The following is a 25,417-nucleotide window of genomic DNA, read 5'->3' on the forward strand; positions in this document are numbered from 1 at the left end:
AGTAATCTTCATGCAAGAAGAAAACTTTTAGAGGCACTACTTTATTCCAGATGATGTCCGTGATTGGTGCTTTGACTTGATGATCATCATAACTCAATAGTTTGTAAACTTCTTTTATCAAATAACCTTGAGCTAGGTCTAGTTTCTAATACCAAGTATCCGCAACAGATCATGCAAAACAATATTATCCAACAAAGAACACCACTACACAACCATTTCCTCCTCCAAGCAAAGAATCTCCTCCTCCATCTCCAACCGTCACCCTTGACCCCTCAACCTAATCTCCACATCTTAACCACTGGAATTTTAGTATCGACATGAAGAACGAAAATCCGGTCAAATCTAACTCGTAACAACCCTCTTTCCAGTCAAGTATCATTCTAAAAGGAAGAGCTTTCTCCATTACCCAAACGACGCGTTCTATACCTGCCCCATACCAATCGTTCTCCTGCACTCCCACACACTCTCTGACACTAGATAAATCTTTCAACCAACCAGTCGCCCTTAAACCACCCTTCTAATACACCCACACAAATCACTTTTAAAAAATTCAATTTTAACGAAAATCATCTTATTCAAAATCAATTTTAAACATGGTAAAACCAAACACATTTAATTTAATCAAATCATATTTTCCAAAAATAAAAAATCATTCAACATTAGTACATCTCAAACACTTCTCCGAACTTGCATTCATTCACTGTTCCCTTAGCTTGGTTCCATCTTGATTATCATTAATTACAGTTTCCTTGTTTCTCACTCTACCTTCAATACTTCAATTCAATGCCAGCAACTTTACCCAAACCAAAAATACAATACAATAAAATCATGAATGGAGCAGCTACACCAATACTACTTCCAAAATCCCAAAATTAAAAAAATGTAAAAAAATTCCTACAAAATCTAAATACCCCCCCTTTATATTCCACAGTCCACATTCAAAAATTCTAATACCTCTTTTTGATAAATCAAACACTAATCAAAGATTTTTCAAACATAATGTAAAAAACAAACAACACAGCTTCATACTCTTCCAACAAATAACACTACCAGTCTCTTCCATTCATTCCTTCCACAAATAAAATAACTCTCTCTCTCTCTCTCTCTCTCTCTCTCTCTCTCTCTCTAGCTTATAATCAATTACACCCATCATCTTTCTTTTACACACGCCTACTCAATTTGTGGCGCATGCTATGCCTCATTTTGCATATGTTTGAATTTTCTGTAACACTCTCTGACTTCTCCACTATCTTCCATTTTAATATTCCAGTGCAAATTTCAATCTTTAACTACTCTTGAGTTCTAAAGCTTCAAACTTTAACAAGTTTTTATGTTTTCCTTCTTCTTTTCTCAAATGGGTCAGTTCCAATTCCTCTGAAAATTTCATTCTTGAAGTATAGTTCAGAATTAAAGCTTCAAACTTTGATAGCTTTTTTGTGTTTTTCTTCATGTTTTTTCAAATGGGTTTGTTCCAATTACTCTAAAAAAAACCCTGTTATGGTTTTTTCGGGTTATATAAGTCTCAAAGTGATTGAATTTTGAGGCTATATTTTGATTCTTGAGAAGATTTTTTTTGAAGGAAATTTGTAGCAGATATGGTAGCAGAAGCTTGGATTGTAAAAATGGGAAACCAAGTAAGTTCAAATCTGAAACATGCTCTTCTTCTTGAAACTTTAACAAAGAAAAAGCATCATAATCAAAAGAGAACAGAGAATAAAGAAACTATAGGAATTCTTTCTTTTGAAGTAGCAAATGTGATGTCAAAAATTGTTCATCTTCATAAATCACTTTCAGAGTCTGAGATCTCAAGGCTTAAAAATGAGATCTTGAACACTGAAGGTGTTAAGAATTTGGTTTCATCTGATGAAGGTTATCTTCTTGAGCTTGCTATGGTAGAGAAGCTTGAAGAGTTGAACCGTGTTGCTAGTGTTGTTTCTAGGTTAGGTAAGAAGTGTTCTGAGCCTGCTTTACAAGGGTTTGAGCATGTTTATAGTGACATTGTTGGTGGTGTTATTGATGTGAAGGAGTTAGGGTTTTTGGTTAAGCATATGGAAGGAATGGTGAGGAAAATGGATAGGTATGTTAATGTTACTATGAGTTTGTATAGTGAATTGGAGGTGTTGAATGAGCTGGAACAAGCTGTGAAAAAGTTTCAGAATAATCAGCATGTGGAGAGTAAGAAAGCTTTTGAGCAGAAACTTTTATGGCAGAGGCAAGATGTGAGACATTTGAAGGATGTTTCTCTTTGGAATCAGACTTTTGATAAGGTTGTTGAGCTGTTGGCTAGGACAGTTTGTACTATTTATGCTAGAATTTCTGTTATCTTCGGCGAAACCGCTTTGAGGAACAATAGTTTTGGGGTTGGTGTTGGTGGTGGTTCGCCGGCTATGCAAAATGAATGTGGATTTTTTTCTGGTAATATTAATGTGCAGACGAATTCAGGGAACTTGAAGCGCAATCCAAGCAAGAGAAATGGATCTCAGCCGGGTTCAGTTGCAAGAATGCCTGCAGTGCAGAGAAGGGGAGGAGCTGCTAGTAAGCCTCGGATTGACATGAGAAGTGGTGAATTAGCTTCTCTTCGGCCTGAGGATTTTGGTTTTCCTTGTGGAACAAGTCCGGGGAGACTTTTTATGGAGTGTCTAAGTTTGAGTAGCTCTGTTGCAAGATTTGATGATGTCGACGACGGTTATGTTATCAATCACGAGGAACAATACAGTCATGTATCTAGCAGTCGCAGTGGCGCAATTGCGAATAGTAGCATGAAAAGGGAGCATTTGTTCCATTCAGGTGTCCTAAGTCATGTTCAAAGTGGCGTTTCGTTTTCCGGAGAACTAAGACAAGCCAAATCCGGCGTACAAAGTTGCTCAACGTTTAGTCCGAAAAGTAGGTTAGCCGTTTATGCTCCTCCTTCAACACTTGGTGGCTCAGCTCTAGCATTGCACTATGCCAATGTCATAATTGTCATAGAGAAGCTTCTTCGCTATCCTCATTTAGTTGGCGAGGAAGCCAGGGATGATCTATATCAGATGCTACCAACAAGCCTAAGGTTATCTCTCAAGGCGAAACTGAAGTTGTATGTCAAGAATTTGGCCATATATGACGCCCCTCTTGCCCATGATTGGAAAGAAAATCTTGATGGGATGCTTCGGTGGCTTGCGCCTCTTGCACATAATATGATGAGATGGCAGAGTGAGCGTAATTTCGAGCAGCACCAGATAGTTAGCAGGACAAATGTTCTGCTACTTCAGACATTATATTTCGCCGACCGTGAGAAGACCGAGGAGTCGATTTGCGATCTCCTTGTTGGGTTGAATTACATATGTCGTTACGAACAACAGCAAAATGCATTGTTGGATTGTGCAAGCAGTTTTGATTTTGAAGATTGTATGGAGTGGCAATTACAATGTGGTTCTTCTTTTCTCAATTGAGTATATAGACTCTAAATTTTTGAAAATCTTCAATTTGGTGAGCATTTTATTCGTTTTGAAATATTTTATCATGAGGGTATCATCTCAAAATTCTCAATACAATGTGGAATTCTGAACTTAGCTACATGAAAAGTATTAATGTATTTAATTAAAATTATAATTTTACTTTGTGCAATACATAAGCTGTCATTTATACAGGGACATAAATGTTCATGCTGAACTTGTAAATAAGTTTATGTACAGATTGCATAATTCTTAGAGTTTGCTTTATTAGAATTGTTGTCATGAATAGCACAGAGGCTAGCATTGGTGTTTTAAGTTAATCCTCAACCTTATGTGACCATTGATTATCATACTACTATTAAACATGGTTTTTCCTGTTATAAAATCTTGGTTAATTTGCTTAAGAATCTACATTATTTGAACTCCGGCAGTTGCTAATTTTGATTTTTTTTTTACACTTGCAATATCATTTAGGGTATGATTTATAGGCTAGATCATTGTTGCTGTCTAGAGAAAATGTGTGATGCGATGTCATTATGGTTCTTGATCGTATCGAAAGTTGAAAATTATTCCTTCTGTTAGTAATTGTATGGACCAAACTGACAAACAAAAGACACATTCGAAGATCAAATTAACCTAACTTATTTGAGAATGTTTTTGTAAGTTTGATACCTTTGAGGATTATAGTAACACCATTTGACATATTCATATTACTCAACATAAAATTGAATGCTGAACTAGCTGCCACATTTCACAATCATGGAAAGAAACATATACAAGTAATTGTGCAATATCTAACAATCAATTGTGTGAGATCTTTATCTCTTACATGTGTTAGATAGTTGACATGCATTAAAAATCTTTCCTATCTCTTCACTGATCAAACATCTCAATTTGTTTCCTTTCTGGTGATAGACAAGGCTGGCCTCTAATGCTATAGAAGCCAAAAAGAGCTTAGTATATTGATGAAATGAGGGGCCTATGGTGTAAATTTGTGATTAAACTTCTTTAGTAAAATAGGAAATAAAATACAGTACTGTGTTGACTTGTAGTGGTGCAGCATAACTACCATTCTGTCATATGTGATATTCATTTATAACTATAAGCTGAAACAATGTTATCTTCTATATGATTTTGCTTCCCATCGCACCAAGGACATTTATATATATGATAAATCAAGTTCAAAATAATCCATATATTGACATTCAGGCTTAAGTGCATGTCTGGATTCACGGTGAGACTAACAAAATTACAGTAAGCTGATAATTTATCAAAAACTACACTTTAGAGTTCATAAAAATCACGATGCCACCATAATTTTGTCAAGCTCGTTGTCCATCCAAAATTTGTGTGCAAGTATGCAGATAATGGTTAAAAATTATTTGTCTTGATTTTATTTTCAAATCCAAATATGAAGGATAATGAGAACAAAAAATTTCAACTAAATAGCAACTAACACTTTGTGTTGTAGTATACACCATCCGGTCATTAATATAAACAAAAATCCACTTTTTAGATACATTCAATTAATGATGTATGCGGTCTTTATTATATGTCACATACATCATTAGTTGAATGCATCTAAAGTGGATTTTTGCTTATATTACTGACCGGAGGGTGGTGTATATGTGGAATGCCATGTTATTTCTTATTTAAGCCAAAATTGACAGGATCAAAAGTCAAAATATTATCTTCATTTAGTTTTTTTCCCTAGTAAGAACACAACAAACAAAAAGATGGGGAGGTTTTAAAATGGCAAACTACCTTGTCAGTCTACTAAACTAGATAGGAAAATGCTTGTCCGTACGTTTGACAATTTTGCCCTTGGAGGGGTATTTTGGTAAATTGGTAAATGGCCATCTCCCTCATGTATATATATATGTTGTGGTACAATTTCTTTCTTCCTTCTTCTTCAGTCCGGTTCTCTTCTCCTCACACGGTAAACAAAAAAACGGGTTCTCTTCTTCCTCACACCGCCACCTTGCCGTCTCCTCCGTCGACCTCGCCGTTGAACACACCAATCTCCACCGTTTTCTTCTTTCTCAGTGTGCGACGTCTTCTTCGTTTTGCTTCTTCTTCCGTTTGTCTCTATCATCAATCAAAGGTTGGATTTTTAACTTTGATCTGCTTGCATGTCCCATTTTTTGGTGCGATTTTGTTCTTCTAATTGATTGAGGCATTTTTTCTTTTTAATCGATTTAGATTTTTTGGTATGTCTTTGGTTGATTGCAGTTCTGAGATGATGACCTTGAATTTGAAAATACCATTTGGCATGGATCAGATATGGGTAAGTTTCAATTTGGGATGTTACTGGTTTTTTTTGTTCCTATCTTTCCAAGTTTTTATTTTTCACTTCATTTTAGGAAATTATGATTGTATTTGCATAGATTTTTATGAGTTTGTAGTTATATTTGATCAGTCTGTGTGATTGCTTCTCTTCCTTTTGATTTTCTCTATTGCTGATTTGTTTGTGCTTTGTTTGATTTCTCAGCATCAGATGACACACAAAAGTCCTACAGATCATTAGGATCATCTCAGGGGTGGACGGTATAAATACTTGACTATTTTTTTCTTTGATTTTGGAACTAATTAGTATATTATATGATTTACTATTTTAGGCATTGTTTTAGTTTTGTATTTGATTTTTGTAGGTGGATTTAACACAGCTCATGTTGCTGCTAGGTATATCTTTGAACATATTTTCAATTTTTTTGTGTAATTAATTTTTTTATGGTTGAGTTGATTCCAAATTTTGAATATCAGAGCCTATGATCGAGCTGCGATTAAATTCAGGGGAGTTGGTGCTTACATAAATTTCAATTTGAATGATTATGATGATGATCTTAAACAGGTTAGAGAATTTTCAAGTATACTTGATGAATGTGAAACTAGATGGATTATATCATGTAATTTTTCGATATTTTGTTACTTAGACGAAGAATTTATCGAAAGATGAGTCTTTGCAAACACTTCGTCTACAAATCAATGTTTTCTCAAGAGGGAGTTCGAAGTACAGAGGAGTAACACTGCACAAATGTGGCAGTTGGGAAGCTCGAATGGGTCAATTCCTTGGTAAAAAGTGAGAACCTATTTTTAATTTAACTGAAGTTATTTAGGAGTAACTTACCAACAAAATTGTGCACGGTTTAGTTTATATTGGCTTTGTATAATTTTGCTTGGTATTGAAACATCATGTATCTGGCTAATGTAGTGTAACATTTTAAATTGTGGCCGCGCCATGGTCCGTGATATAACAGAGAATTGCTGCATTACATGATGCAATCTACAAGATGATGGTTTGTTTTTGCCTCCTTTCTATTCATTTTCTTTCCTGGAGGATGATGGTTACCCTGTTCCAGCTCTGATACATTAACTTTTTCCTGATACAATAACTTTGTTCAATTTATTTAAATGGTTTGGTGGCTCTCTCTTTGTAGGCCAAAACATCAGGAAGTTGTTTAAGGATGGCTTCATTATCAGGAAGCCAACTAAGATTCACTCCCTATCCTGTGCTAGGCGCATGAAGGAGGCCAAGAGGAAGGGACGTCATTCTAGATATGGTACCTTGATAGTTTTAATGAATTGAAGGATATAGATTATGGCAAATCTCTGTTAGTTTGTAAGGTGGTGCTTGTCTGCTTGTGAAGTTATCGTCATTTAGACATTATAGAATAGAATTCATTCTATTTTGTTTGCAAGATTAGTTAATTAGTTGTGCTGAGTATTCTAGGATATGAAAGTTATATACATTCTGAAACCTATTCACCAACAGTAGAATTTTATGGCATTTATTTGAACCAAAATTTTAGAGCAACTTATTATCAACCCTATTTGAAGTGTATGGAGTGCAAGTTCAAAAACAAATAAACCTATCAGATACTTTATTTGGATGAGAGCAAGTTAGAATCATATGATTTCTTAATTTTGTTTTTGAACTGCATGGAGTGTGAAACTTTTGAATATGAAATGTTGTTATTTCTTATTTACAGATGTGTCGTGGTCGAGGACAGCGCTATAGGTCTAGCAGCCGCTAAAGTAGCTGGGATGAAGTGTATAGTAACAAAGAGCTGGTATATTTCTATTTACTGAATGGAAAGCAACTTTATGTTTTTTTATAGGCAGACAATAGTAAGTTATGTTAGTTTCCCGGATCAAATCCGAGATCTCTGACTTTAAACTCCTTCAATGTCCCTTAGCTCACCAACCGAGCTGCCTTCGTAGTGTGGGACTTCTAAACATGTAGTGACTTTTCATTTGACTTCTTCTTAATCTCAAATGCATTATGCAGGTATACGGCAGATGGAGATTTCTTAAATGCAGACGTTGTATTTGACTTCATTGGTGATCCTCCTGAGGAGAGGTTTGATCTGGCATTTTGTGGTAGCCTTCTTTAGAAGCAATATGTCAGCTAGCAAACTGTGAAGTGATGAGGATTTTGTATGATTATTCAAGTCTCCTTCACTATTTCTATCAGTGCTAAATTCCTCATTTCTTTTCACTCTTACCCTATTAAGCCAATGATGAAAAGATCAATGTTTATATTGGTTGTGTATAGAAGCTTATTTCTTGATTGTTATAGAAATTTTGTTTGTGCGCTTTTAAAAAATGTTATCAGTCCTGTAATTTGATCCACGAATGAGTTAGCTTCTCTGATATGAAATGTTGATGCTAATTAATGTTGTTGGATTATTTTGGGTTTGATTATTTTGTGATTTTCTGATTCTGATTCTGGGTTTGATTATTTTGTTTTTTTAGATGGACAATGAATTTGAGGATGGACAAGCAACTTCTGATATGATGGCAAGCAGTCAACAAAGGTTAATTTAACAGTTGCTTATTCTGGGTTTGATTATTCTTTGAATGTGATTTCAGTCCTTTATCTGGAAGGTGTTTACTATGAGAGAGAGAAATGGAAGGACAATAGAAAGTGGTTCAATTGATTCACATGGTGAGTTCTATTTCAAATTCATTGTAGTTTATCTAAATTAGAGGCATATAATTTTCTCACAATCTATACAGTTAGAATAATCTTTTTTATTGTAATAGGTGACAAGCATAGACAATGTTAATCTCCATTTATATGTTAAATAGTTGAATTTTATATAATTTCTAATCTGTCTCAAATTAATTTTCCATTTTATTATAATTCTTCCTGGATCTTCATTTATGGCAACAATCAGATCTTTAAAAGTTGTTTCTAAATGTTGACTTTTGTATTTTATCAGGTGTGACATCAAACACAGATGCCGCACAGCTTGCAGAAACATTTGTTGTTGCAAAATGCCCTACAAAGGTATATAATCGTTCGTTTTCGAACTTGTCATTTGTCCAATGATCGGAAATGGAATATCTTATTATCATAATCTTTGTAATTCTTTATTGCACTTGCAGTTCATATTGGCATGGCAGCAAAGTGCAAAATCAGGCTCTACTATTGGCATTGATTCTTCCCTTAAGAGGTTAGTTCTGAAACAACTCAGTCTTCTTAAATATCTCAATGACTTGATTAATTTTGCAGAAGCCTACTTACTGATGGATCATTGTTTCATAATTTGGACCAGTAACTTTCATAAGCTATCATATATTAATTTCCAAATTGGTTAATTTGGTTATAAATCACTTTGCTAACTCATAGTTCATCTATTTTCCTCTTTTCGTTCCTGCTTTCAGCTATGAGAGGGAGCGAAGATTACGAGTTACTATTGTTTATGGAATGGCTAGGTTGTGCAGCTAACTACGAGGATTATTCAGGGGATAAGAATTATCAGAGGACCCCATTTTTGTCTGTAGAAGCAATCTCAATAGCGACTATTAATAAAGAGAAAAAAAAAGTAAGTTAATTAGTTCACTCATATTCGAGTATAAACCAGTTGGTTGGATGTATCAAGAGAGAGCATTGTGCAATATGGGAAGAGAAAAAGGTTTTGATTTGGATTTTGCAACTCAACTTGATCTTTCCCTTTCATTTTCGTATAAATATAGAGCATTGGAAAAATTTGAGGAGAAGCAAATAAAGGAATGAATTATGTAGTTAGATAAGTTTCTAGGATTTAAGCTTTCACCTGATTGTTTAGAGTTGAAGGCTTGGTTGTATATTGCATTAGATGATTATGATAGTGCTATAAGAGATATTAGAGCTTTGTTAACCATGGAGGCTAACTACATAACTTTACATGGGAGGATTAAAGGTAAGTGCTTGGTTCAAATTCTTAATAGTAGAATTCAGAAGAAGAATCAGGTTGACTGTTGGATGCAGTTATAACAACAATGGTATTCAGTTGATGATGTTGGTTCTTTGGCTATTATACATCAGATGCTAGAGAATGAGCCTGGAAAGAGCCTGCTAGAGTTTCGTCTGTCGCTACTACTCTTGAGGTAAGCATCTTCGGAACTAACTCAAAAGTATCACTTTTTCCTAATTTTTCAAATTTGACCTATATATGTAGCATTGATACTTCAGATTGAATGCGTGTTTAGTGTCTGACGTCGACATGATTCTCACACGTGGTTTATTCATATACTTATTTTCTTAAACTATTACAACTGTCTATGTGTGAGTATAATGTCTAGCGTCTGTCTCAATTATTCTTATATTTTGACTAGATGCAAACTCACGCGCTGCACGTGTTAGTAAATACAATTGGTTCAAATTTGATTTATTTACTAAACATGCTCTTATGTTGAACAGATTAAACTGTCAGAAGGCTGCAAAGAGATACTTGCCTGATTCTACCGGCAAATACTGCAAGTCTATCACAAAATCAAAGAAGGGTTAGACACATCTACATTACTAAATCTATATTTCATCAAATACTTCTTTCATATTTAATATTATTGATCATGGTCTTTTTTATATTTTCAGGTAAATTAAATTCAGTTCTGACTAAGATGAACATGTTTGGAAAAAAAAAGCTGATGGTTTTGCACATGGCGTTCGAGAGCATGGTATGTAATCTTGGAAGACTTATTTTCAATTTTTCACCTTTGCTTAGTTTCAAGGCATGAAACAAGCACTTTGTGATAGTGCACAAATTTCTGTAGTACTGTTCTAGACCTTATTCATGTAAATAATATCAAATATGAGTTTTTATATATTGCCTTCATATGGTATCAAGAACATCCCATTCTTAGTTTAACAAAATCTAACTGGAGTTTCTTATGAACTTTGATATATTTCAAGACATGGAAATGCATAACAGAAACTGTGGCGCGAATCCTTATAATGGATGCATAAATCTAATTGCAAAGTAATACAGCTCTTTGCCTAAGGCCTTATAAGTAGAATTATGCAGCAGCACTGCATACAGCAGACAAAATATTTCACACACATGATACTCTTATAATCAGAATTGAAAATCCTTATATAGCATGAGCATATAGATCAGTAGTGGTGATATGTAGCATCTGAAATGCATATTATTATTTTGGTCCATAGTTCGATCATGTATCATTTTATCCGCGTTAATTTTTTCATCTTGTTTTGTAGATGATGGTAGGCCTAATATCTGCAACAGTTGGTTGTGTTTGAAAAAACCACGCATGTGTATTGGTGGATGATCTTTGAGCAACGTCAAAACAATCAGAATATACACCTGTGTTTTTAATGTTGGTATCAGAGTTTCTGATATAGTTTTTGCATAAATGTTTGTTTACTGTTTCAGCAATAATGCCAACAGGATTGGCACAATCATTGTATTGTAAGTTGTAACTGAAATATATTGAACTAATGTTATGTTCAAAGGTATTTAGAAAAGGCTTTTGCCATTGATGTCCTCTATTGTTTAACTAACCTTATTTCACAATACTCACCAATGACTCCTTTCCATTGACTATACTTTGTTTTGAATGTCATATTTTTGTGGGATCAATGTGAGTACAGATTATTGCAATTCTCTTTTTATTTTTCTGTGATGTGAATTCCACATGTCTGATTCTTGTCTGGATAATTTATATTTTATTTGTCTTTAAGATTAATTGATAAATGGGTTTTTCTGTTAAAAAATTAATAATTGATAAATGGTTTTAAAAAATATTCAATGACCCTCTTCCTACATCCAATTTGTGACAGGGTGGAGTTTTAGTATTTGCCAACCAGGAAGTTTAAACTGTTGCTAAACTAAGAATGAGCACCAGCTCTTGACTGCATAAGTTTTCTTGGTGCAAGATAGATTGTGCACTACATTTTATATTTTTACTTCTCACCCTTGTGTTCCTTTGAGTCCATTTTCCTTCTACTTTTTTGCCTACATTCTAAAAATTTGGAAGCAATACAAACAATATCAATGATTTTAACCGTTAAAATCTTATCGTTTTGTTGATTCTAATATTTTTGAATTCATAGCAAACATTTATTTTAAAGTTTGAATTGAATTTAGAGATTTTGTTACAATAATTATTATCCATTCTTTTACAATTCAAAAGGTTATCAGCTATAGTTCATAGACAAGACTTTTACTGATGTAGTTTTTGGTTAGCAGTTTGTTCTTCTACAATTCTCACCAATGACTTTTGTTTTAAATGGCATGTCACTATAGGTTCAATGTGAGTACACATTATAGCAATTCTGTTTTTGTCTATGAGTTTGATGAATTTTTTTTTGGAGTTTTTGATTTTTTTTCCATAAAAAAGGATTATGAAATTTTGAACGGATTATGTATGGATGTTTAAAAGTTGAGGTTTTTGGTAATTAAAAAAAGTTTTTATTTGTACCAAAAAATAAATAAATTCAAAACTCCATGGGTACCCATGGATACCTGAATACCCACGAGTACCCGTATAATTGGTACCCATGAGGTTAGATTGACTCTGCATAGTGCAGGGGTGGTGGATCAAATCAAGTACACAGTTCACAATTATTCTACTAAATTAACTTTACGGTTATTGAGTTGTTGAAAACCACTACTTTTCCAATGCATGTTTAGCCTTCTCAATTGTTTTCTTCGCTGCAACTTGCTTTCTATCTCTCTCTACAATAAAGTCCTTGACGTTTTCATTTGTTACTCGTGATAAGCCGTTTTTAACATTTCATTTTCTAACCCGTGATGCAGGAGTACTCTAAATATTGTGTTATGGTTTATAATTATCTGTCATTTCGCAATCTATCCGTCCGATATAATATTTTGTCAAAAAAGTAGCTAACCCCCGTGCGAAGCACGGGTTTGTAACTAGTTTAATTAATATTACTAAATCCAGCTAGGAAAGTAGGCGCAATGATGTGGCATAAACATAGAGATAGAAGAGTGCATTCACTTTGGCAATAAAGGACTTGTAAATATTGTGTGTGTTAGTTGGGTGTTATTAATCTTTTGTGGGGAGTGTTTGTGGGTGGGTTTTTCCCTTTCTTTATGAGTTTATTAGTGCTTGCTTTTTTGATTGTGTGGCTCATAAAATTTTGGTCCACACTATTAGAGTGTATTTGGTAGTCAAGGACATAAAATATGATAAACTATTAGTATACATGGTGTAACAATTTAGTATTTGATGAACCAATAATATGATAAGTTCATATTGTTACTTTATTTAAAAATCAGAAAAATATAAATTGTTATTTTATGGATCATGTTAACGAGTGTTCTAAAAACATTGTTTAAGAATTCTATTAAAGAAAATTTTGTCTTGAAAATATAAATTGTAACACCTTTTTTAGTATAAACTTACCATTCTTAGTCTCTTACGAGACACTCGTTGACATTCTATTTTTCTCATTTACCTTATTTGAAAATTATAATGACATACTTTAATCTACGTTGAAAAATGATTTAACAAGTTTAATGTAATTTTGCCACACTAGTAATTTTACCATTTTGAATGTATGAGTGAGGTATAGAAAATTTTACTGAACTTGTAAATAGAATATAGTATTGGCTATTAAATGAAGCTGAAGTTTCATAGTAAAAAAAATGAAGTTGAGCTGGAGGTTGACATCATAACAGTAATAAAATACGTCAATTTCAACAATTTTTACATCTCATCATAATATTGATTTTTTATCAGATATAACCATATCAATGAAGGGGTTACGTATTGATTAGGGAAGCATATATAAAAACAAAAACTATATATCCAATTTATATTAACTCAGTGTTGAATACTAAAATTGTAGAGGAGTGAAATTATTTTTTTAGGATATAGGTTTGTTGTGTTGTGGGCTTGGGAAACACTTATAATTCGTCCCCCAATTTGGTTTCTAGTCAAATTTGAATTAATGCTTTCTTTGCAACAACTACTCCATAGCTATGACTCACTCTAGCAATTTGTTGGTTGCCCATAAGTTTAGCTTTTGAAGATGAACCCTTGTAGTAATGTAAGAGATAAACTTTTGTTTAAAGTTGATCTATAAAAGGAACCAATTTTAATTAAGACTTTGATAAGACATTATAGACATTAAGATTTTTAGTAGTTAATACTAAGTTATATGCCTATACTTGGTTTTAAAAGAGTTAATTGGGTTTCTTTAAAATGTCTTGCACAATTTTCTTTTACTGTCCAAATATCATTCAGTTGGAAGTCAAAGATTAATATGCTGAGATGCATAAATTTATTTAAGAGATTAACCTCTTCCCCTTAGTATATGCTTAAATAATCTAATTACTTGTCAACTATATCACACCACACCATTCTTAAGAAAATAACTATATCACACCATATGGTTAGAAGTCTTTTATTAATTAAAAGAGTTAATTGGGTTTCTTTAAAATGTCTTGCACAATTTTCTTTTACTGTCCAAATATCATTCAGTTGGAAGTCAAAGATTAATATGCTGAGATGCATAAATTTATTTAAGAGATTAACCTCTTCCCCTTAGTATATGCTTAAATAATCTAATTACTTGTCAACTATATCACACCACACCATTCTTAAGAAAATAACTATATCACACCATATGGTTAGAAGTCTTTTATTAAAAGATAAATTGTTTATGATAAATCCTAAAAATCTGGATTCTGTTAAACAAGTTTGGATTCTGTTAAACAAGTTTGGATCTCATCCCAAAAACTAGCTCAAAGGATAAGGGTACTCAAACATATTTATACACTCAACAGTCTAAAACCTGAGCGATGTGGGACAAACAACAAACTACAACTGAGCGATGTGGGACAAACAACAAACTACAACCAAGTTCAACACCCACCCTCACGCCTAACGTGGGCCTGGGTCCCATTCCCACATCGCAATCGTTAACCCGACTCTAATACCATGTTAAACAAGCTTGAATCTCATCCCAAAAGTTAACTCAAATGATAAGGGTACTCAAGCATATTCATACACTCAACAGTCTGGGAACCTGAGCGATGTGGGACAAACAACAAACTACAACCAACCAACTTCAACATATTAGATTTATGAATGGAACAATTCTTGGCTAAACTTGATTTATTTCCCCTCTAAATTTTGAACAACTAGGGCCTCTTTCCCCCAAAAATCGTGAGGTTAACACTAAAAAGTTAAAATAAAAGCCTTCCACAAAATAGTGTTAAACATGATTTCAAATAAAGTTTGAATAAGAGTTAGTCATATTTTAAGGATTTTATATGCTGAAACCATAAATTTTTTTACAAATATGTTCAATGATGTATTGGTCCATCATCGAACGTTAAATTTTGTGATAGATACATGATTTGATATAAAATATTTACATTTTTTATGATTGATGTAAATGTTCTTAACATTAAAATAATATATAAATTAATCTCATATTTTAAATACTTTATATTCTAGAAATAATAGTTTGAATGAAAATTCATATTTATATAGTTACTTTTTATCACTCTTAGTTAAAACTGAAATCTATAAAGTCAAAATCACTTTTGACATGATGAAATATTGAGAACTCAAATGCTGATCTAATGCCATGGAAAAGGGGAAATGAGGACCATCAAACACAAGTTTATGGTACAGTGCTTCATGATATTTGTCAGATAAATCTATGAACTGTCAACTGTGTACTATAAAAAATACTTATTAGGGAACTATGGTATGCATGCTTTTGGTCCCCACTATGATAGAAACAGACACTGGTCTAGTTCTTCTAGCCACTTGAAGAAATTGCATGTGCAGGCTTTGTGATCATTATCAAGCTTGGAATTTCAGTTCATTCCAACTCTCTTGCTTGGGTAAACTCCCAAATGGGATTTCATGTTGTAATTGTGTGATACAATTACAATGTTGTTAATCGTCCGATCAAAATACATGGTTGAGATTGTTTTATTGTGTGAAATTGAGATCTTAAATCAATGGACGAGATATGTTACAGAGTGAAATTACGTGCAAACTCTACAACAGTGAATTCAAATCCGCCTAATTGCTCGTTTGGTTACATGTTTTATGCGGCCAAACACGAGTCACACTACTAGAACGTGATTTAAACCAATTTTTGTGTTTGGAAATTGGAAAATCGAATCTCTACAGCGTGAATCTATGCCCATATTTGCGTTCATTCAAAGCTACAAATTGTTCACGGCAAAGTAAAATCAATTTCGGACAATAATTTTCTATGATTCGTCGTATCCTTTACCAATCATAAATCATTTTTAGTGTAAAGTTATCCAAACTTAAATCGCTTCATCTCAATTCACTTTTAACCAAAATCAATTATGTCAAATTCAATTCTCACCACCGCAGAACCAAACACGTACTTAGAAGTATTCTTCAAATGTCAAAATCAATCATAACTTTATAAAATTTTATACTTAACATTTTTTTTAAGAAATCAGTTTTGGAGACTAAAAACAACTCTACTCGAAACTACTATTTACAACTTTTGATTCTAGAATTGATTTTAACACACAAATTGATAATTCAACTCACCAAATACAAATCACTTTATCTGCAAATCACCTTTAGCCATAATCAATTTTACAGATTCAGTTCATTCAAAATCAATTTTTGTTGAAGTAGAACCAAACATACACAAACTCTACTCTTGAATCTCTATTTCCTAGTTAGAACTTAGATGTGACTCATTTTTTATCCATATTATCAACCTAAAGTTGAAGTTTGTGGCTCATCTGATCTCCGAAACACCATGCCAAGCATTTCATAGATAATAAGCCCTTTTTATTGCTCTGAAACACCAAACCAAGTCACCAAAGATTTCATAGATAATAAGCCCTGATTTAAATATGGAAGATTGCTCTATATCCGCTTTGTGGATTGGTCAACCTTTAAAATAAGTTGATTAGAAGTTATGAACTAATTCTATAAACAACAGTTGAGTCGTAACTCCTGATATGTTTTATGCCATCGGGAGTTACGATCCGATAAATGCGATACACTTTCGAGCAAACTGAAAGACCCGTAAAACAATTCTCTTGAATATGACATCCTTGCTTAATAGTTCAAATTTTATCGACCGTCTCAAAATATACATTTAGGTGTGTTTGATTTTTTTGTATTGTTAAGGTAATGTAATTTTATAGGATAATTTAAAGGGTATGCTAACTTGTGCCTTTAGGGCACATGTTAAGAATTTCATTAATAGCAAATATTTATTATGAAAAATTAATTCTTAACTTCTTGAGAAATGCTATTAAAATGCTATTAAAATTAAGTAAGGACTAAACTTACAAGGTCGCTATTTTATAGGGACTAAAAACATAATTAACCCTTTTTTAAAAGGCTTAAATATGTAAAAGGTCCCTGTAAGTTCGCGCATTTTTGGTTTTCGTCCCTGTAAGTTTTTTTTTCTAAAATAAACCCTGTATCTTCTTAACCTTTTGAAAATGGTCCTTGCCGTCAGCTTCTGTCAACAAAAACACCATTGTGGCTAACGGAGCACAGGTGGCAAGTCATGAGTTGGCACATTTGATGAGATGGCATGAGAGATGATTTGTTGTGTAAAGACAGGGACTAAAATCAAAAACGTAAATTACCACAGGGACTAAAATCAAAAACGTAAAATCAAAATTTCAGATTTAAAATCAAGATCTTATTCTTCTTCTTCCCTCATTGTCTTCTTCATCTTCATCACCATATTCATAAATCATCAACACCAAACCCAAGGACAGAAAGAAAAAACAAATAGATTTTTTTAAAACAAAACTAATAATCATCATTCAACAACAACAAGACCCACTCTTCATCAACACATTAAAACAACACAAACTCTCTATCAATTACATAAAAACACAAAATTACACAATTCAAACAAATGTTCAAATTACATAGTTGAAAATGGCTCTGCTTTCTCTCACTTTGTTACAATGAAACAACCTTTTCTCTTCATCTTCTCCATAGAAGATGTCTCAAACCCAACAACAACAACAACCTCAATCTCCTTCCTTTCTATGACCCGCGATTGAAAACGTCACATCTTTTCCACTGTGACCAGAATTGAGAAATCGATTCAAAGATCGTGGATTCTACAATTTCACAATTAATGAGAGTGATTATACACGATTTCACCCAATAAAATGATTATGTGATAGATTCGTTACTAGTTTGATATTTCAAAAGGATAAGCCATGGATCACTCAGATTACTGTGTTGTTGCTTGTTTGTCTCTTGCTGCTAAAACGGAAGAAACCCATGTGCCACTTCTTTTGGATTTTCAAGTATGTGTATGTTGAAATGCCCCTTTCCACAACCTGGCGTTTTCAACATATGAAATTTGAGAAATTAGGGTTTGAATTTGAATGTGAATTTGAGAAATTAGGGTTTGAAAAGATGAAATTAGGGTTTGAATTTGAATGTGGAAAAAAAAGAGGGATGAAAAAGATGTATCCTTGAAGGATATGGGTTTTGGTTCAAGGGCGCAAGGTATGGGATAGATTGGGGAAAGTTTGAGAGGAAGAAGAAGACTGAAATTTGAGAGGAAGAAGAAGATTTAACGTTTTTTTAATTTCATCCCTGTGTCAATTTACGTTTTTGATTTTAGTCCCTGTATTTTAACAACTTATCATCTCTCATTCCATCTCATCAACTTTGCCAACTCATGAACTGCCACGTGTGCTCCGTTAGCCACCATGCCGTTTTTGTTGACGGAAGCTGACGGCAAGGACCTTTTCCAAAAGGTTAGCAAAATACAGGGTTTGTTTTAGAACAAAAAAATTTACAGTGACGAAAACCAAAAATGCGGGAAATTACAAGACCATTTACATATTTAAGCCTTTTTAAAATGAGAAATGATATTTTGACAACCACTTTTTGACAATTTTTGGACAACTTTCTCTCTCATACTCACATGATGTTGTTATTCTCTCTCTTCCTTTTTCTCTCTCCATTGTTTTTGACCAATAAAAAGTGAGAAAAACAAGGTTGTCAAGAAAGTTGTCATCAAATGGATGTCAAAATATCATTACTCTTTTAAAATGATTTATCCTTGTAACTTACACGACACCGTTTTATTTTTAAAAAAGTGATACGACACCGTATACGTGTTCTCTGAGGGATTCAATTCATTGATTACACATTACCTGGTTAGATCTCAAACGAAAAGAAACCTTCTCGTCATTTCTAAACATTCAATCAACATCTTCTACATTGTTTTTCTTATTCTCAATAAGATCGCTCGTTTTATTTTACTAATCAATGAGTTATAGAAGGTTCGTTCGTTAATCTCTTCTCTTCTTTCTCTCCATTTTAATTTCCGCTTATATATTTTTCCAATTCCAATGCACGATCTTCGCCATTTTGCGTTCATTTAATTTAATTTAAGCGCTTATTCTAATAAGCTGCGTTTAGAGAACTTATCAAAATGAACATGTCATAAGCTGTTTTTATAAGTTCTATTAGATAGTCTCACACATGCTTATGCCGGTAGATAAGCTTAAATAAGCCAATCCAAACAGGCCTTTAGTGGTTGGGTTGTTCTTAGTGATTAGGTTGTGCTTGTGCCGGTAGAAATAGTGATGTAGCAACTAGACAATGCTGATGATTTACATTTCAACTCGTTCAACCGAATTGGAGTAACTAATTCCGCGAATTTATGTGCCTTATTCAGTATGAATCGTGAAATGAAAAGAAGTTGAAGAGGATAGTATTAAATCTTGTTTGGTATATGAACCAACTTACAATCAAGATTTCAGTGAAATGCATGTTTTTTTATTTTTGAATGATTGATTTTTAGGGAGAAGGGATAAATTGATATGTATATATTCCGCTGCGAGAGTTTTTTTTTTCGGTTTACCATAGGTGGAGTCCGGATTTACTTCATCTACTGTCCATCAATGAGAGAGATAAACACAATGGGGAGATTAGTGGGATCCATTAGTGGGGTCCACTTGTTAAAATGAGTCCCACTAATCTATCACTTGTGTCAATCTCTCGTTTATGGACCGTAAATGGAGCAAATCCAAACTCTCTTGTAGGTAATCCTATTAGAGGTGTGTGTGGGACCTATAAAGCACGAATGCAAATATGGACACCGGATACAACATGGACACTGACACGGATAATAATTTGAGAAAATGACATAACTTAGTGTAATCATAGGGATCGTGTTGGTGTCGGACTCCGACATGTGTCCGACACGTGTCCGTCACTGGGATACACCTAATCCGAGGAGTGTCAGTGCTTCATAGTGTGGGACACTAAATGTGGTACCTCTTCCAGCTGGAATTTGAAGCTTTTCGCCAAGCTGTGGGAGTCTAGCCCCTTTTGCTAGACCCAACCCCCATTGGTTTTCCATAGTTCCTAGTTATTCAGTTTTTAAAGCATCTAAAATCTTGAACTTGTTGCCCTGTATCATCATTTGTGAATCGATTTTTACTCTAGGTGTATTAAACGATTAGATAAAAAATAGTTTTAAATTGAAAATCAGGATAAACATTTGAGGTCAAATTTCTTATTAGATACTTTGCTGTTCATTTTTATGTCTTAGTTTTATACCTTATGCATTGAGTTATTTCAATTTCAAATCATCGCTGTTATGTTTCTACAAACTTGGTTTGTCTTGACACATGTACATATGGAATCTGTAGAATCTATTACCTGGGGGGAAACAGTAGAGGAAAATTCATTGGTTTAGTTCTGTCAAATCGGGTTATAGAAAATTGTCTGCGAACTTGTTGTATGCTATCATATGGCATGTAAAGCATTTTATTTCCTAATTTCCAGCGGTATCATGAGTCTAATGTGAGAGTTTCTTTTTTGTTAAATACATTTTATTTCACGACAAGAAGACTGTTGTAGTACTGCTGCTGCATCTTAATTTTTTCTTGTTAAATCTGCGATTGCAAATCAAGGTTTCATTTTGATTCAAACTTCTTCTGATGAATATTATCATTCTTTTCAATTTATTCAGGAAGCTGTCAATCTTATTTACATTATCATTAATAATTCATTTTGGTTTTTTAATTCAAACCACCATGAGCGTGATTGAATATTTGGAATTCAAACCGTTGAGAACCAACTTGAGTTAAAAGTTTACCACTAATTTTTATTACTTTTCTCTTGTCTTTTCCATTGATTAGAAGACTTCATTTTGTTGTTTCTAGTTATTTTTGCTGAAAACGGATTCCTTGTATATTAACACTAGTAATCTGTTTGATTTTCAAAAACAGAGATAACCGGTCATCCAGATCATCACTTTTAGATGGTCTTGATAGTCTGGAGGAGGGTGGTTTAAGGGCTTCTTCTTCTTACTCATCTGAAATAAATGAGCGTGATAATGATAATGCCATAGACACTCTGCACGACAGAGTTTCTTTTCTAAAGCGAGTAAGTTCCTTTTCTAAAGCAAGTAAGTTTTTTTTTATTTAGCTACTATTTCTCTTGTATGTATCGATTAATTTCTTATCTTAACATCTGGCTGTATGAATTCGCAATCATTAAATCTACACTTTAGTGCATTGAAGTTGGTTATACATTGTGCATGTATGTTGTTTAACTTGTTTATAATAATGAAATTTTGTTTCGGATCACTTGCTGAAATATTGGTAAGAAATTGGTTGCTCTGTTGGACTGTTTCTAATTTGGTTTATTTATTCTACAAACATATGCGTTAGTTTTTCATTTTTTAATTTGAATTTTTGTTTTGGATCACTTAATATTAAGAAATTGTTTACCCTATTTATAATTTTCTGTATTCTTTTTTAACAACAAATATTTTGCTGTATTCTAAAAACAAATGCGTTATTTTTTCTTTTTAACTCGCATCAATGTATTTGTAGATAAAAGGCCATCAAAAGGCTTTGAGAATTCATGTTTGTTGCAGGTCTGAAAATGCTTGTAATTTGTTTATCAAGACTGTATGTGGACATGGTTTATAATTTGCTATTTGCTGGTGATATCTTATCTAAAATGAAAATATGTTGCCATGTCACAACTGGCATGCTACTAGTATTTGTTTATACAAATGTGTACATGTGAGTAAGAAATATGAAACATTGGTCAATAACTAAATTTAACATATATCAGAAATTATGCAGCCTATTGGATTACAGAGCATAGTTTTCTAATTACTTATTTACCATTTTGTTGATGCAATCATTAAAAGGAAAAAGCCTTATCTATTGACTTTTAATATTTACTTGATCAACAGTTAACAGGTGATATACATGAGGAGGTTGAGAGTCATAACAGTATGCTCGATCGGGTGGTATGTAAATTACATACTGTCTGTTTTTCTGACAAACTGTCTTCTCTCTATTCTAATAATTAGATTCCACTGTGAATTCATTAGGGTAATAAAATGGATGGATCAAGGGGTATGATGTTGGGAACCATGGATCGATTCAAGAAGGTAACATTTTTACTTCTCAATGTGCCTCATTTTATCTGCTTTTACTTACCGCAATATCGGAAAATGATTTAGTGTATAAAAATTGAATTTTGTAGGTTTTTGAGAAGAAATCAACAAGGAAAACATGCTCACTTGTGGGTTATTTCACACTTGCCTTCATATTCATATACTACCTTATTAGGTAAATGATTCCATAATCCATTCACTTTTTGCTTTGACACGACTGAAGTGAATGCCTATAGTGACAAAAAATCTTAGAACCTGTCTGCAATGATATTAGCTTATGTGTGTATACGGACCGAGAATCTTAGAACCTGTCTGCAATGATATTAGCATATGTGTGTATACGGACCGAGATCGACTGCAGTCTGCAATTTGCTTGCTGCGTTCACACAGTCATGCGTTCTAGGCCATCTGATCATGGTCAGACGGTCGTGATTTAATATCAGTATTTTGGAATTATGAAATAAAACTGACTGCGTTAAAAAACTGACTGCATAATATTTGATTTCGTGTGTATACAATTCTCTAAAGCACTGACACAGTTACGGACATCAGACACTATACTGACACTGACATGCAGACACCTGCAATAATTTAAGAAATTGGAAGTGATTGAATGAAACCACATGTGTCAGTATTGTGTTGGTATCACACACCGGACATGCCTTTGTTCTACAGTGTCTGTGCTCGTACTTCATATATAGAATTTGATAGGTACATGCACAAGGTAGGATTGAAGATTAATCAAACTAAAGAAAGGCACTGTTTTCCCCCTTCTCTTTTCCCCTTTTTTTGACAGGTACTTGCAATAATTTAATCAAACTATACAATTTGCCGCGTTCACGCTGTCATGTGTTCTTGGCCATCTGATCAATGGCCAGGCGTCGTGATTTAACATCAGTATTTTTGGAATTATGAAATAAAACTGACTGCTTTAAAAAACTGAGTGCATCAAATTTGATTTCGTGTGTACACAATTCTATAAAACACTGACACAGTTACGGACCTCAGACACTATACTGACACCGACATGTAGACAGATGCAATAATTTAAGAAAATGGAAGTGATTGAATGTAACCACATGTGTCAGTAATAGTATCGTGTTGATGTCAAACACCGGACACACCTTTGTTCTACAGTGTCTGTGCTAGTACTTCATATATACAATTTGATAGGTGCATGCGCAAGGTAAGATTGAAGATTAATCAAACTATAAAAAGGCATTGTATTCCCCCTTCTCTTTTCCCCTTTTTTCTGATAGTCATGGTTAAGCCGGTAAGTTTCATATTGAAGTTAAGTAGCCACTGAATACAGATGTTGATTCATCTCTGTTGATATTAACTAATCGACTAGTATTTTGTAATCTTTGATCATGTTCATTGGAAACCTTGTTGTGAATAATAATAAATTGAGTTAGATGTTTACAATTCAGTGATGCAAACTCGCACACTTTGCAGGATGCTTGGATATTTTACACTAGGATGATGCCCGTTTTATAAAGCTAGATTGCATGATGGTCGTTTGGAAGTAAAATCCTGTTGTTCATGTGCTGTAAAATGTCCGGAACCGTTGGCATGTGGTTTGAAACTCAGTTGTGAATTTTGAAACTTACTGCATATATAAAGCTTAACAAAAGTCTACTGTTTACTTTCCCTCCTCACATGGTCATGTATCATTTTTTACAGGGGCACTATAGTTTTAAATTCATTTTTTTATGTAAATTCTAGCAATATGAAGTGATTTATTTGTTTGGCAGTAATTGTAAGTGTTATGAAACTAACACTTCCCAAACACACCATTGTCATGGATCCCAGATAAGCTGGAATCACATGGACACTGTTTTGTATCTAAACATTGTGCATGTCAATAAACTTTTGTAGGATGATGGATATTTGCGATCACATGAACACTGTTTTGTATCTAAACATCATACATGTCTTATATACATTTGGTGGAGTATGGTGGGCAAATAACCATGAGATTTAAATCTATCTATATCTTAGTGCAAATATGGATCTATTCTTTTGATCCTTTTGCCTACATAGTTTTACACAATTTTATTTTGATTCCTAAATGAAACCCAAAAGGGTCATAATTCTGAGCCATAATGAATGCTTGGGATGAGGCTAAATGCGCTTGGATAGTTGTGATGTTCTGGATACAAAATTCTGGAAAGATTCTTGGCTTAAAAACATTAGTTGCACTTCTGAAGCTATTTGCAACAGTGCAATACCATCCCATTCCCAGCTAGAGTGCTTGATTTTCCTGTTAGCTATTCTGGGCAAAATGATACCTGGAATTGGGATCTCATTAGCCTTAATTTCTGGATTTTATTTGTTACATGAATGCTTATGTTAAACCTTCTAGTCCCGATTGAACAACTCTTGATCATGTTTCACTTACCTAACGGTCAAATTCTAAATTATTAGGGCTCCTTTTCGCTATACACCGGAGCATTAACAGAAAACAAAACCTCCTAGTCCCGGCCTCACAAATTTCGTATGTTGGCATTCCTCGGATTGTAGTTTTACTATGAAATCCGCTTATGCTATTTTATTCAAGAGTAAGGCGCCCCATGATGTGCATAACCCTTGTTTGATAGGGTGTGGAAGTGGCATGGTCTCAATCGTTATAGAGCCTTCCTTTGGACATTTGTTCATTATATGCTTCCACTAATGATATTTGTCCTAGCTGCTTTGATTCTTCTAAGTCTATAATCTATATGTTGAGGGATTGTGAGATCATGACGTAATTTAGGGTTATGGTGATTGATCCAGAGGAGCATAGTATTTTCTTCTTCAATATGGGTATATATAACTGGTTTGATAGAAACTTATATTTCAATTGTTTTGGTGTTGCTTTATACTTGGACAGTAGTAAATTCACATTGAACCACTTCGCCTCTTACCAAGACTCGTGTTTGGAGGTTGTGAACCACAAATATTATATTTAGGACATAGCACCCCTTGTAAGGACCAAACAACCCTAGGGTGCCCCCTCCATGTCATCGCCTTTAAAGGCTTCTAGAAGCATCTAGAACGCGTTGTAACACAAAAGGCGTGACTTAGAGCCTAAGTTACGGAAATACAAGCCAAGAAAGGTTATAAATACCCACATTGAAAGCATTCTCAAGACATGATCTAAACAGATACTAAACCATAGTTTTAGATATTGTACTCACTGCAAGTACATTTGGCGTCCACCATGGTCCCGAACCCACGGCCACAAAGTTCAGAGCCGGGGAGAGTTTTAGATACTTATATGAAATGAAAAGCTTTGCTATGGTTTTCTCTCATCAAA

At 33.7% G+C, this 25,417-nt stretch overlaps 4 protein-coding genes and 1 long non-coding RNA gene across 13 annotated transcripts; 4 read left to right on the forward strand and 1 right to left on the reverse strand.

Moving 5' to 3' along the window:
* The first annotated feature begins 1,052 nt into the window (after window positions 1-1,052).
* On the forward strand, window positions 1,053-3,816 carry LOC146954144 (uncharacterized). The gene has a single exon (XM_085714563.1). It carries the CDS (start codon window positions 1,596-1,598, stop codon window positions 3,426-3,428), a length of 1,833 nt encoding a protein of 610 aa, XP_085570689.1. The 5' UTR covers window positions 1,053-1,595; the 3' UTR covers window positions 3,429-3,816.
* A 1,518-nt stretch (window positions 3,817-5,334) lies between these two features.
* Window positions 5,335-11,203, forward strand: LOC146954145 (uncharacterized). 7 transcript variants are annotated; one of them, XM_085714577.1, is made up of 19 exons: window positions 5,335-5,535; window positions 5,664-5,718; window positions 5,923-5,978; window positions 6,083-6,113; window positions 6,195-6,282; window positions 6,365-6,510; window positions 6,643-6,727; window positions 6,869-6,991; window positions 7,421-7,501; window positions 7,720-7,791; window positions 8,187-8,248; window positions 8,304-8,379; window positions 8,657-8,724; window positions 8,823-8,890; window positions 9,102-9,262; window positions 9,745-9,806; window positions 10,120-10,202; window positions 10,294-10,376; window positions 10,918-11,203. In XM_085714577.1, the coding sequence occupies exons 13-19, from the start codon at window positions 8,675-8,677 to the stop codon at window positions 10,957-10,959; spliced, it is 549 nt and encodes a 182-aa protein (XP_085570703.1). In that variant the 5' UTR covers window positions 5,335-5,535; window positions 5,664-5,718; window positions 5,923-5,978; window positions 6,083-6,113; window positions 6,195-6,282; window positions 6,365-6,510; window positions 6,643-6,727; window positions 6,869-6,991; window positions 7,421-7,501; window positions 7,720-7,791; window positions 8,187-8,248; window positions 8,304-8,379; window positions 8,657-8,674; the 3' UTR covers window positions 10,960-11,203. The 7 variants fall into 7 exon arrangements, with proteins under 7 accessions (XP_085570703.1, XP_085570709.1, XP_085570697.1 ...); XM_085714583.1 differs by having other exon boundaries at window positions 8,319-8,379; XM_085714571.1 differs by having other exon boundaries at window positions 7,720-7,868; window positions 8,187-8,379.
* Window positions 5,715-7,825, forward strand: LOC146954146 (floral homeotic protein APETALA 2-like). Its single transcript, XM_085743779.1, has 6 exons — window positions 5,715-5,718; window positions 6,083-6,113; window positions 6,195-6,282; window positions 6,365-6,510; window positions 7,421-7,501; window positions 7,720-7,825. The coding sequence occupies exons 1-6, from the start codon at window positions 5,715-5,717 to the stop codon at window positions 7,823-7,825; spliced, it is 456 nt and encodes a 151-aa protein (XP_085599905.1).
* Window positions 11,204-18,763: 7,560 nt separating the features above from the next.
* Window positions 18,764-24,018, forward strand: ATBET12 (Target SNARE coiled-coil domain protein). 3 transcript variants are annotated; one of them, XM_085714635.1, is made up of 6 exons: window positions 18,764-18,973; window positions 20,933-21,089; window positions 21,913-21,969; window positions 22,054-22,113; window positions 22,209-22,294; window positions 23,575-24,018. In XM_085714635.1, the coding sequence occupies exons 1-6, from the start codon at window positions 18,960-18,962 to the stop codon at window positions 23,600-23,602; spliced, it is 402 nt and encodes a 133-aa protein (XP_085570761.1). In that variant the 5' UTR covers window positions 18,764-18,959; the 3' UTR covers window positions 23,603-24,018. The 3 variants fall into 3 exon arrangements, with proteins under 3 accessions (XP_085570761.1, XP_085570766.1, XP_085570753.1); XM_085714640.1 differs by having other exon boundaries at window positions 18,809-18,973; window positions 22,186-22,294; XM_085714627.1 differs by having other exon boundaries at window positions 18,809-18,973; window positions 23,550-24,018.
* On the reverse strand, window positions 22,207-22,556 carry LOC146954148 (uncharacterized). The gene is made up of 2 exons (XR_015012048.1): window positions 22,428-22,556; window positions 22,207-22,374 (listed from the first exon to the last, which is right to left on the reverse strand). It is a non-coding gene; the product is annotated as an uncharacterized LOC146954148 (long non-coding RNA).
* Window positions 24,019-25,417: the final 1,399 nt, after the last annotated feature.

The sequence above is a fragment of the Medicago sativa genome, chromosome 1, assembly GCF_051527215.1.
Source record: "Medicago sativa cultivar Bolivia chromosome 1, Bolivia_mono, whole genome shotgun sequence".
Classification (NCBI taxonomy): Eukaryota; Viridiplantae; Streptophyta; class Magnoliopsida; order Fabales; family Fabaceae; genus Medicago; species Medicago sativa.

Bases quoted from the DNA above. Each gene is read 5' to 3' on its own strand.
- LOC146954145 (XM_085714571.1), top strand. From the start codon at position 8,675: ATGCCGCACAGCTTGCAGAAACATTTGTTGTTGCAAAATGCCCTACAA. The intron at 8,891-9,101 runs GTTAGTTCTGAA...TCCTGCTTTCAG, and splicing joins ATTGATTCTTCCCTTAAGAG to CTATGAGAGGGAGCGAAGAT. The intron at 10,203-10,293 runs GTTAGACACATC...TTATATTTTCAG, and splicing joins TATCACAAAATCAAAGAAGG to GTAAATTAAATTCAGTTCTG.
- ATBET12 (XM_085714627.1), top strand. The intron at 21,090-21,912 runs GTAAGTTCCTTT...CTTGATCAACAG, and splicing joins GAGTTTCTTTTCTAAAGCGA to TTAACAGGTGATATACATGA. The intron at 22,295-23,549 runs GTAAATGATTCC...TTTACAATTCAG, and splicing joins TTCATATACTACCTTATTAG to TGATGCAAACTCGCACACTT.
- LOC146954144 (XM_085714563.1), top strand. From the start codon at position 1,596: ATGGTAGCAGAAGCTTGGATTGTAAAAATGGGAAACCAAGTAAGTTCA.
- LOC146954146 (XM_085743779.1), top strand. The intron at 6,283-6,364 runs GTTAGAGAATTT...TTTGTTACTTAG, and splicing joins ATGATGATGATCTTAAACAG to ACGAAGAATTTATCGAAAGA. The intron at 7,502-7,719 runs GTATATTTCTAT...TGCATTATGCAG, and splicing joins TGTATAGTAACAAAGAGCTG to GTATACGGCAGATGGAGATT.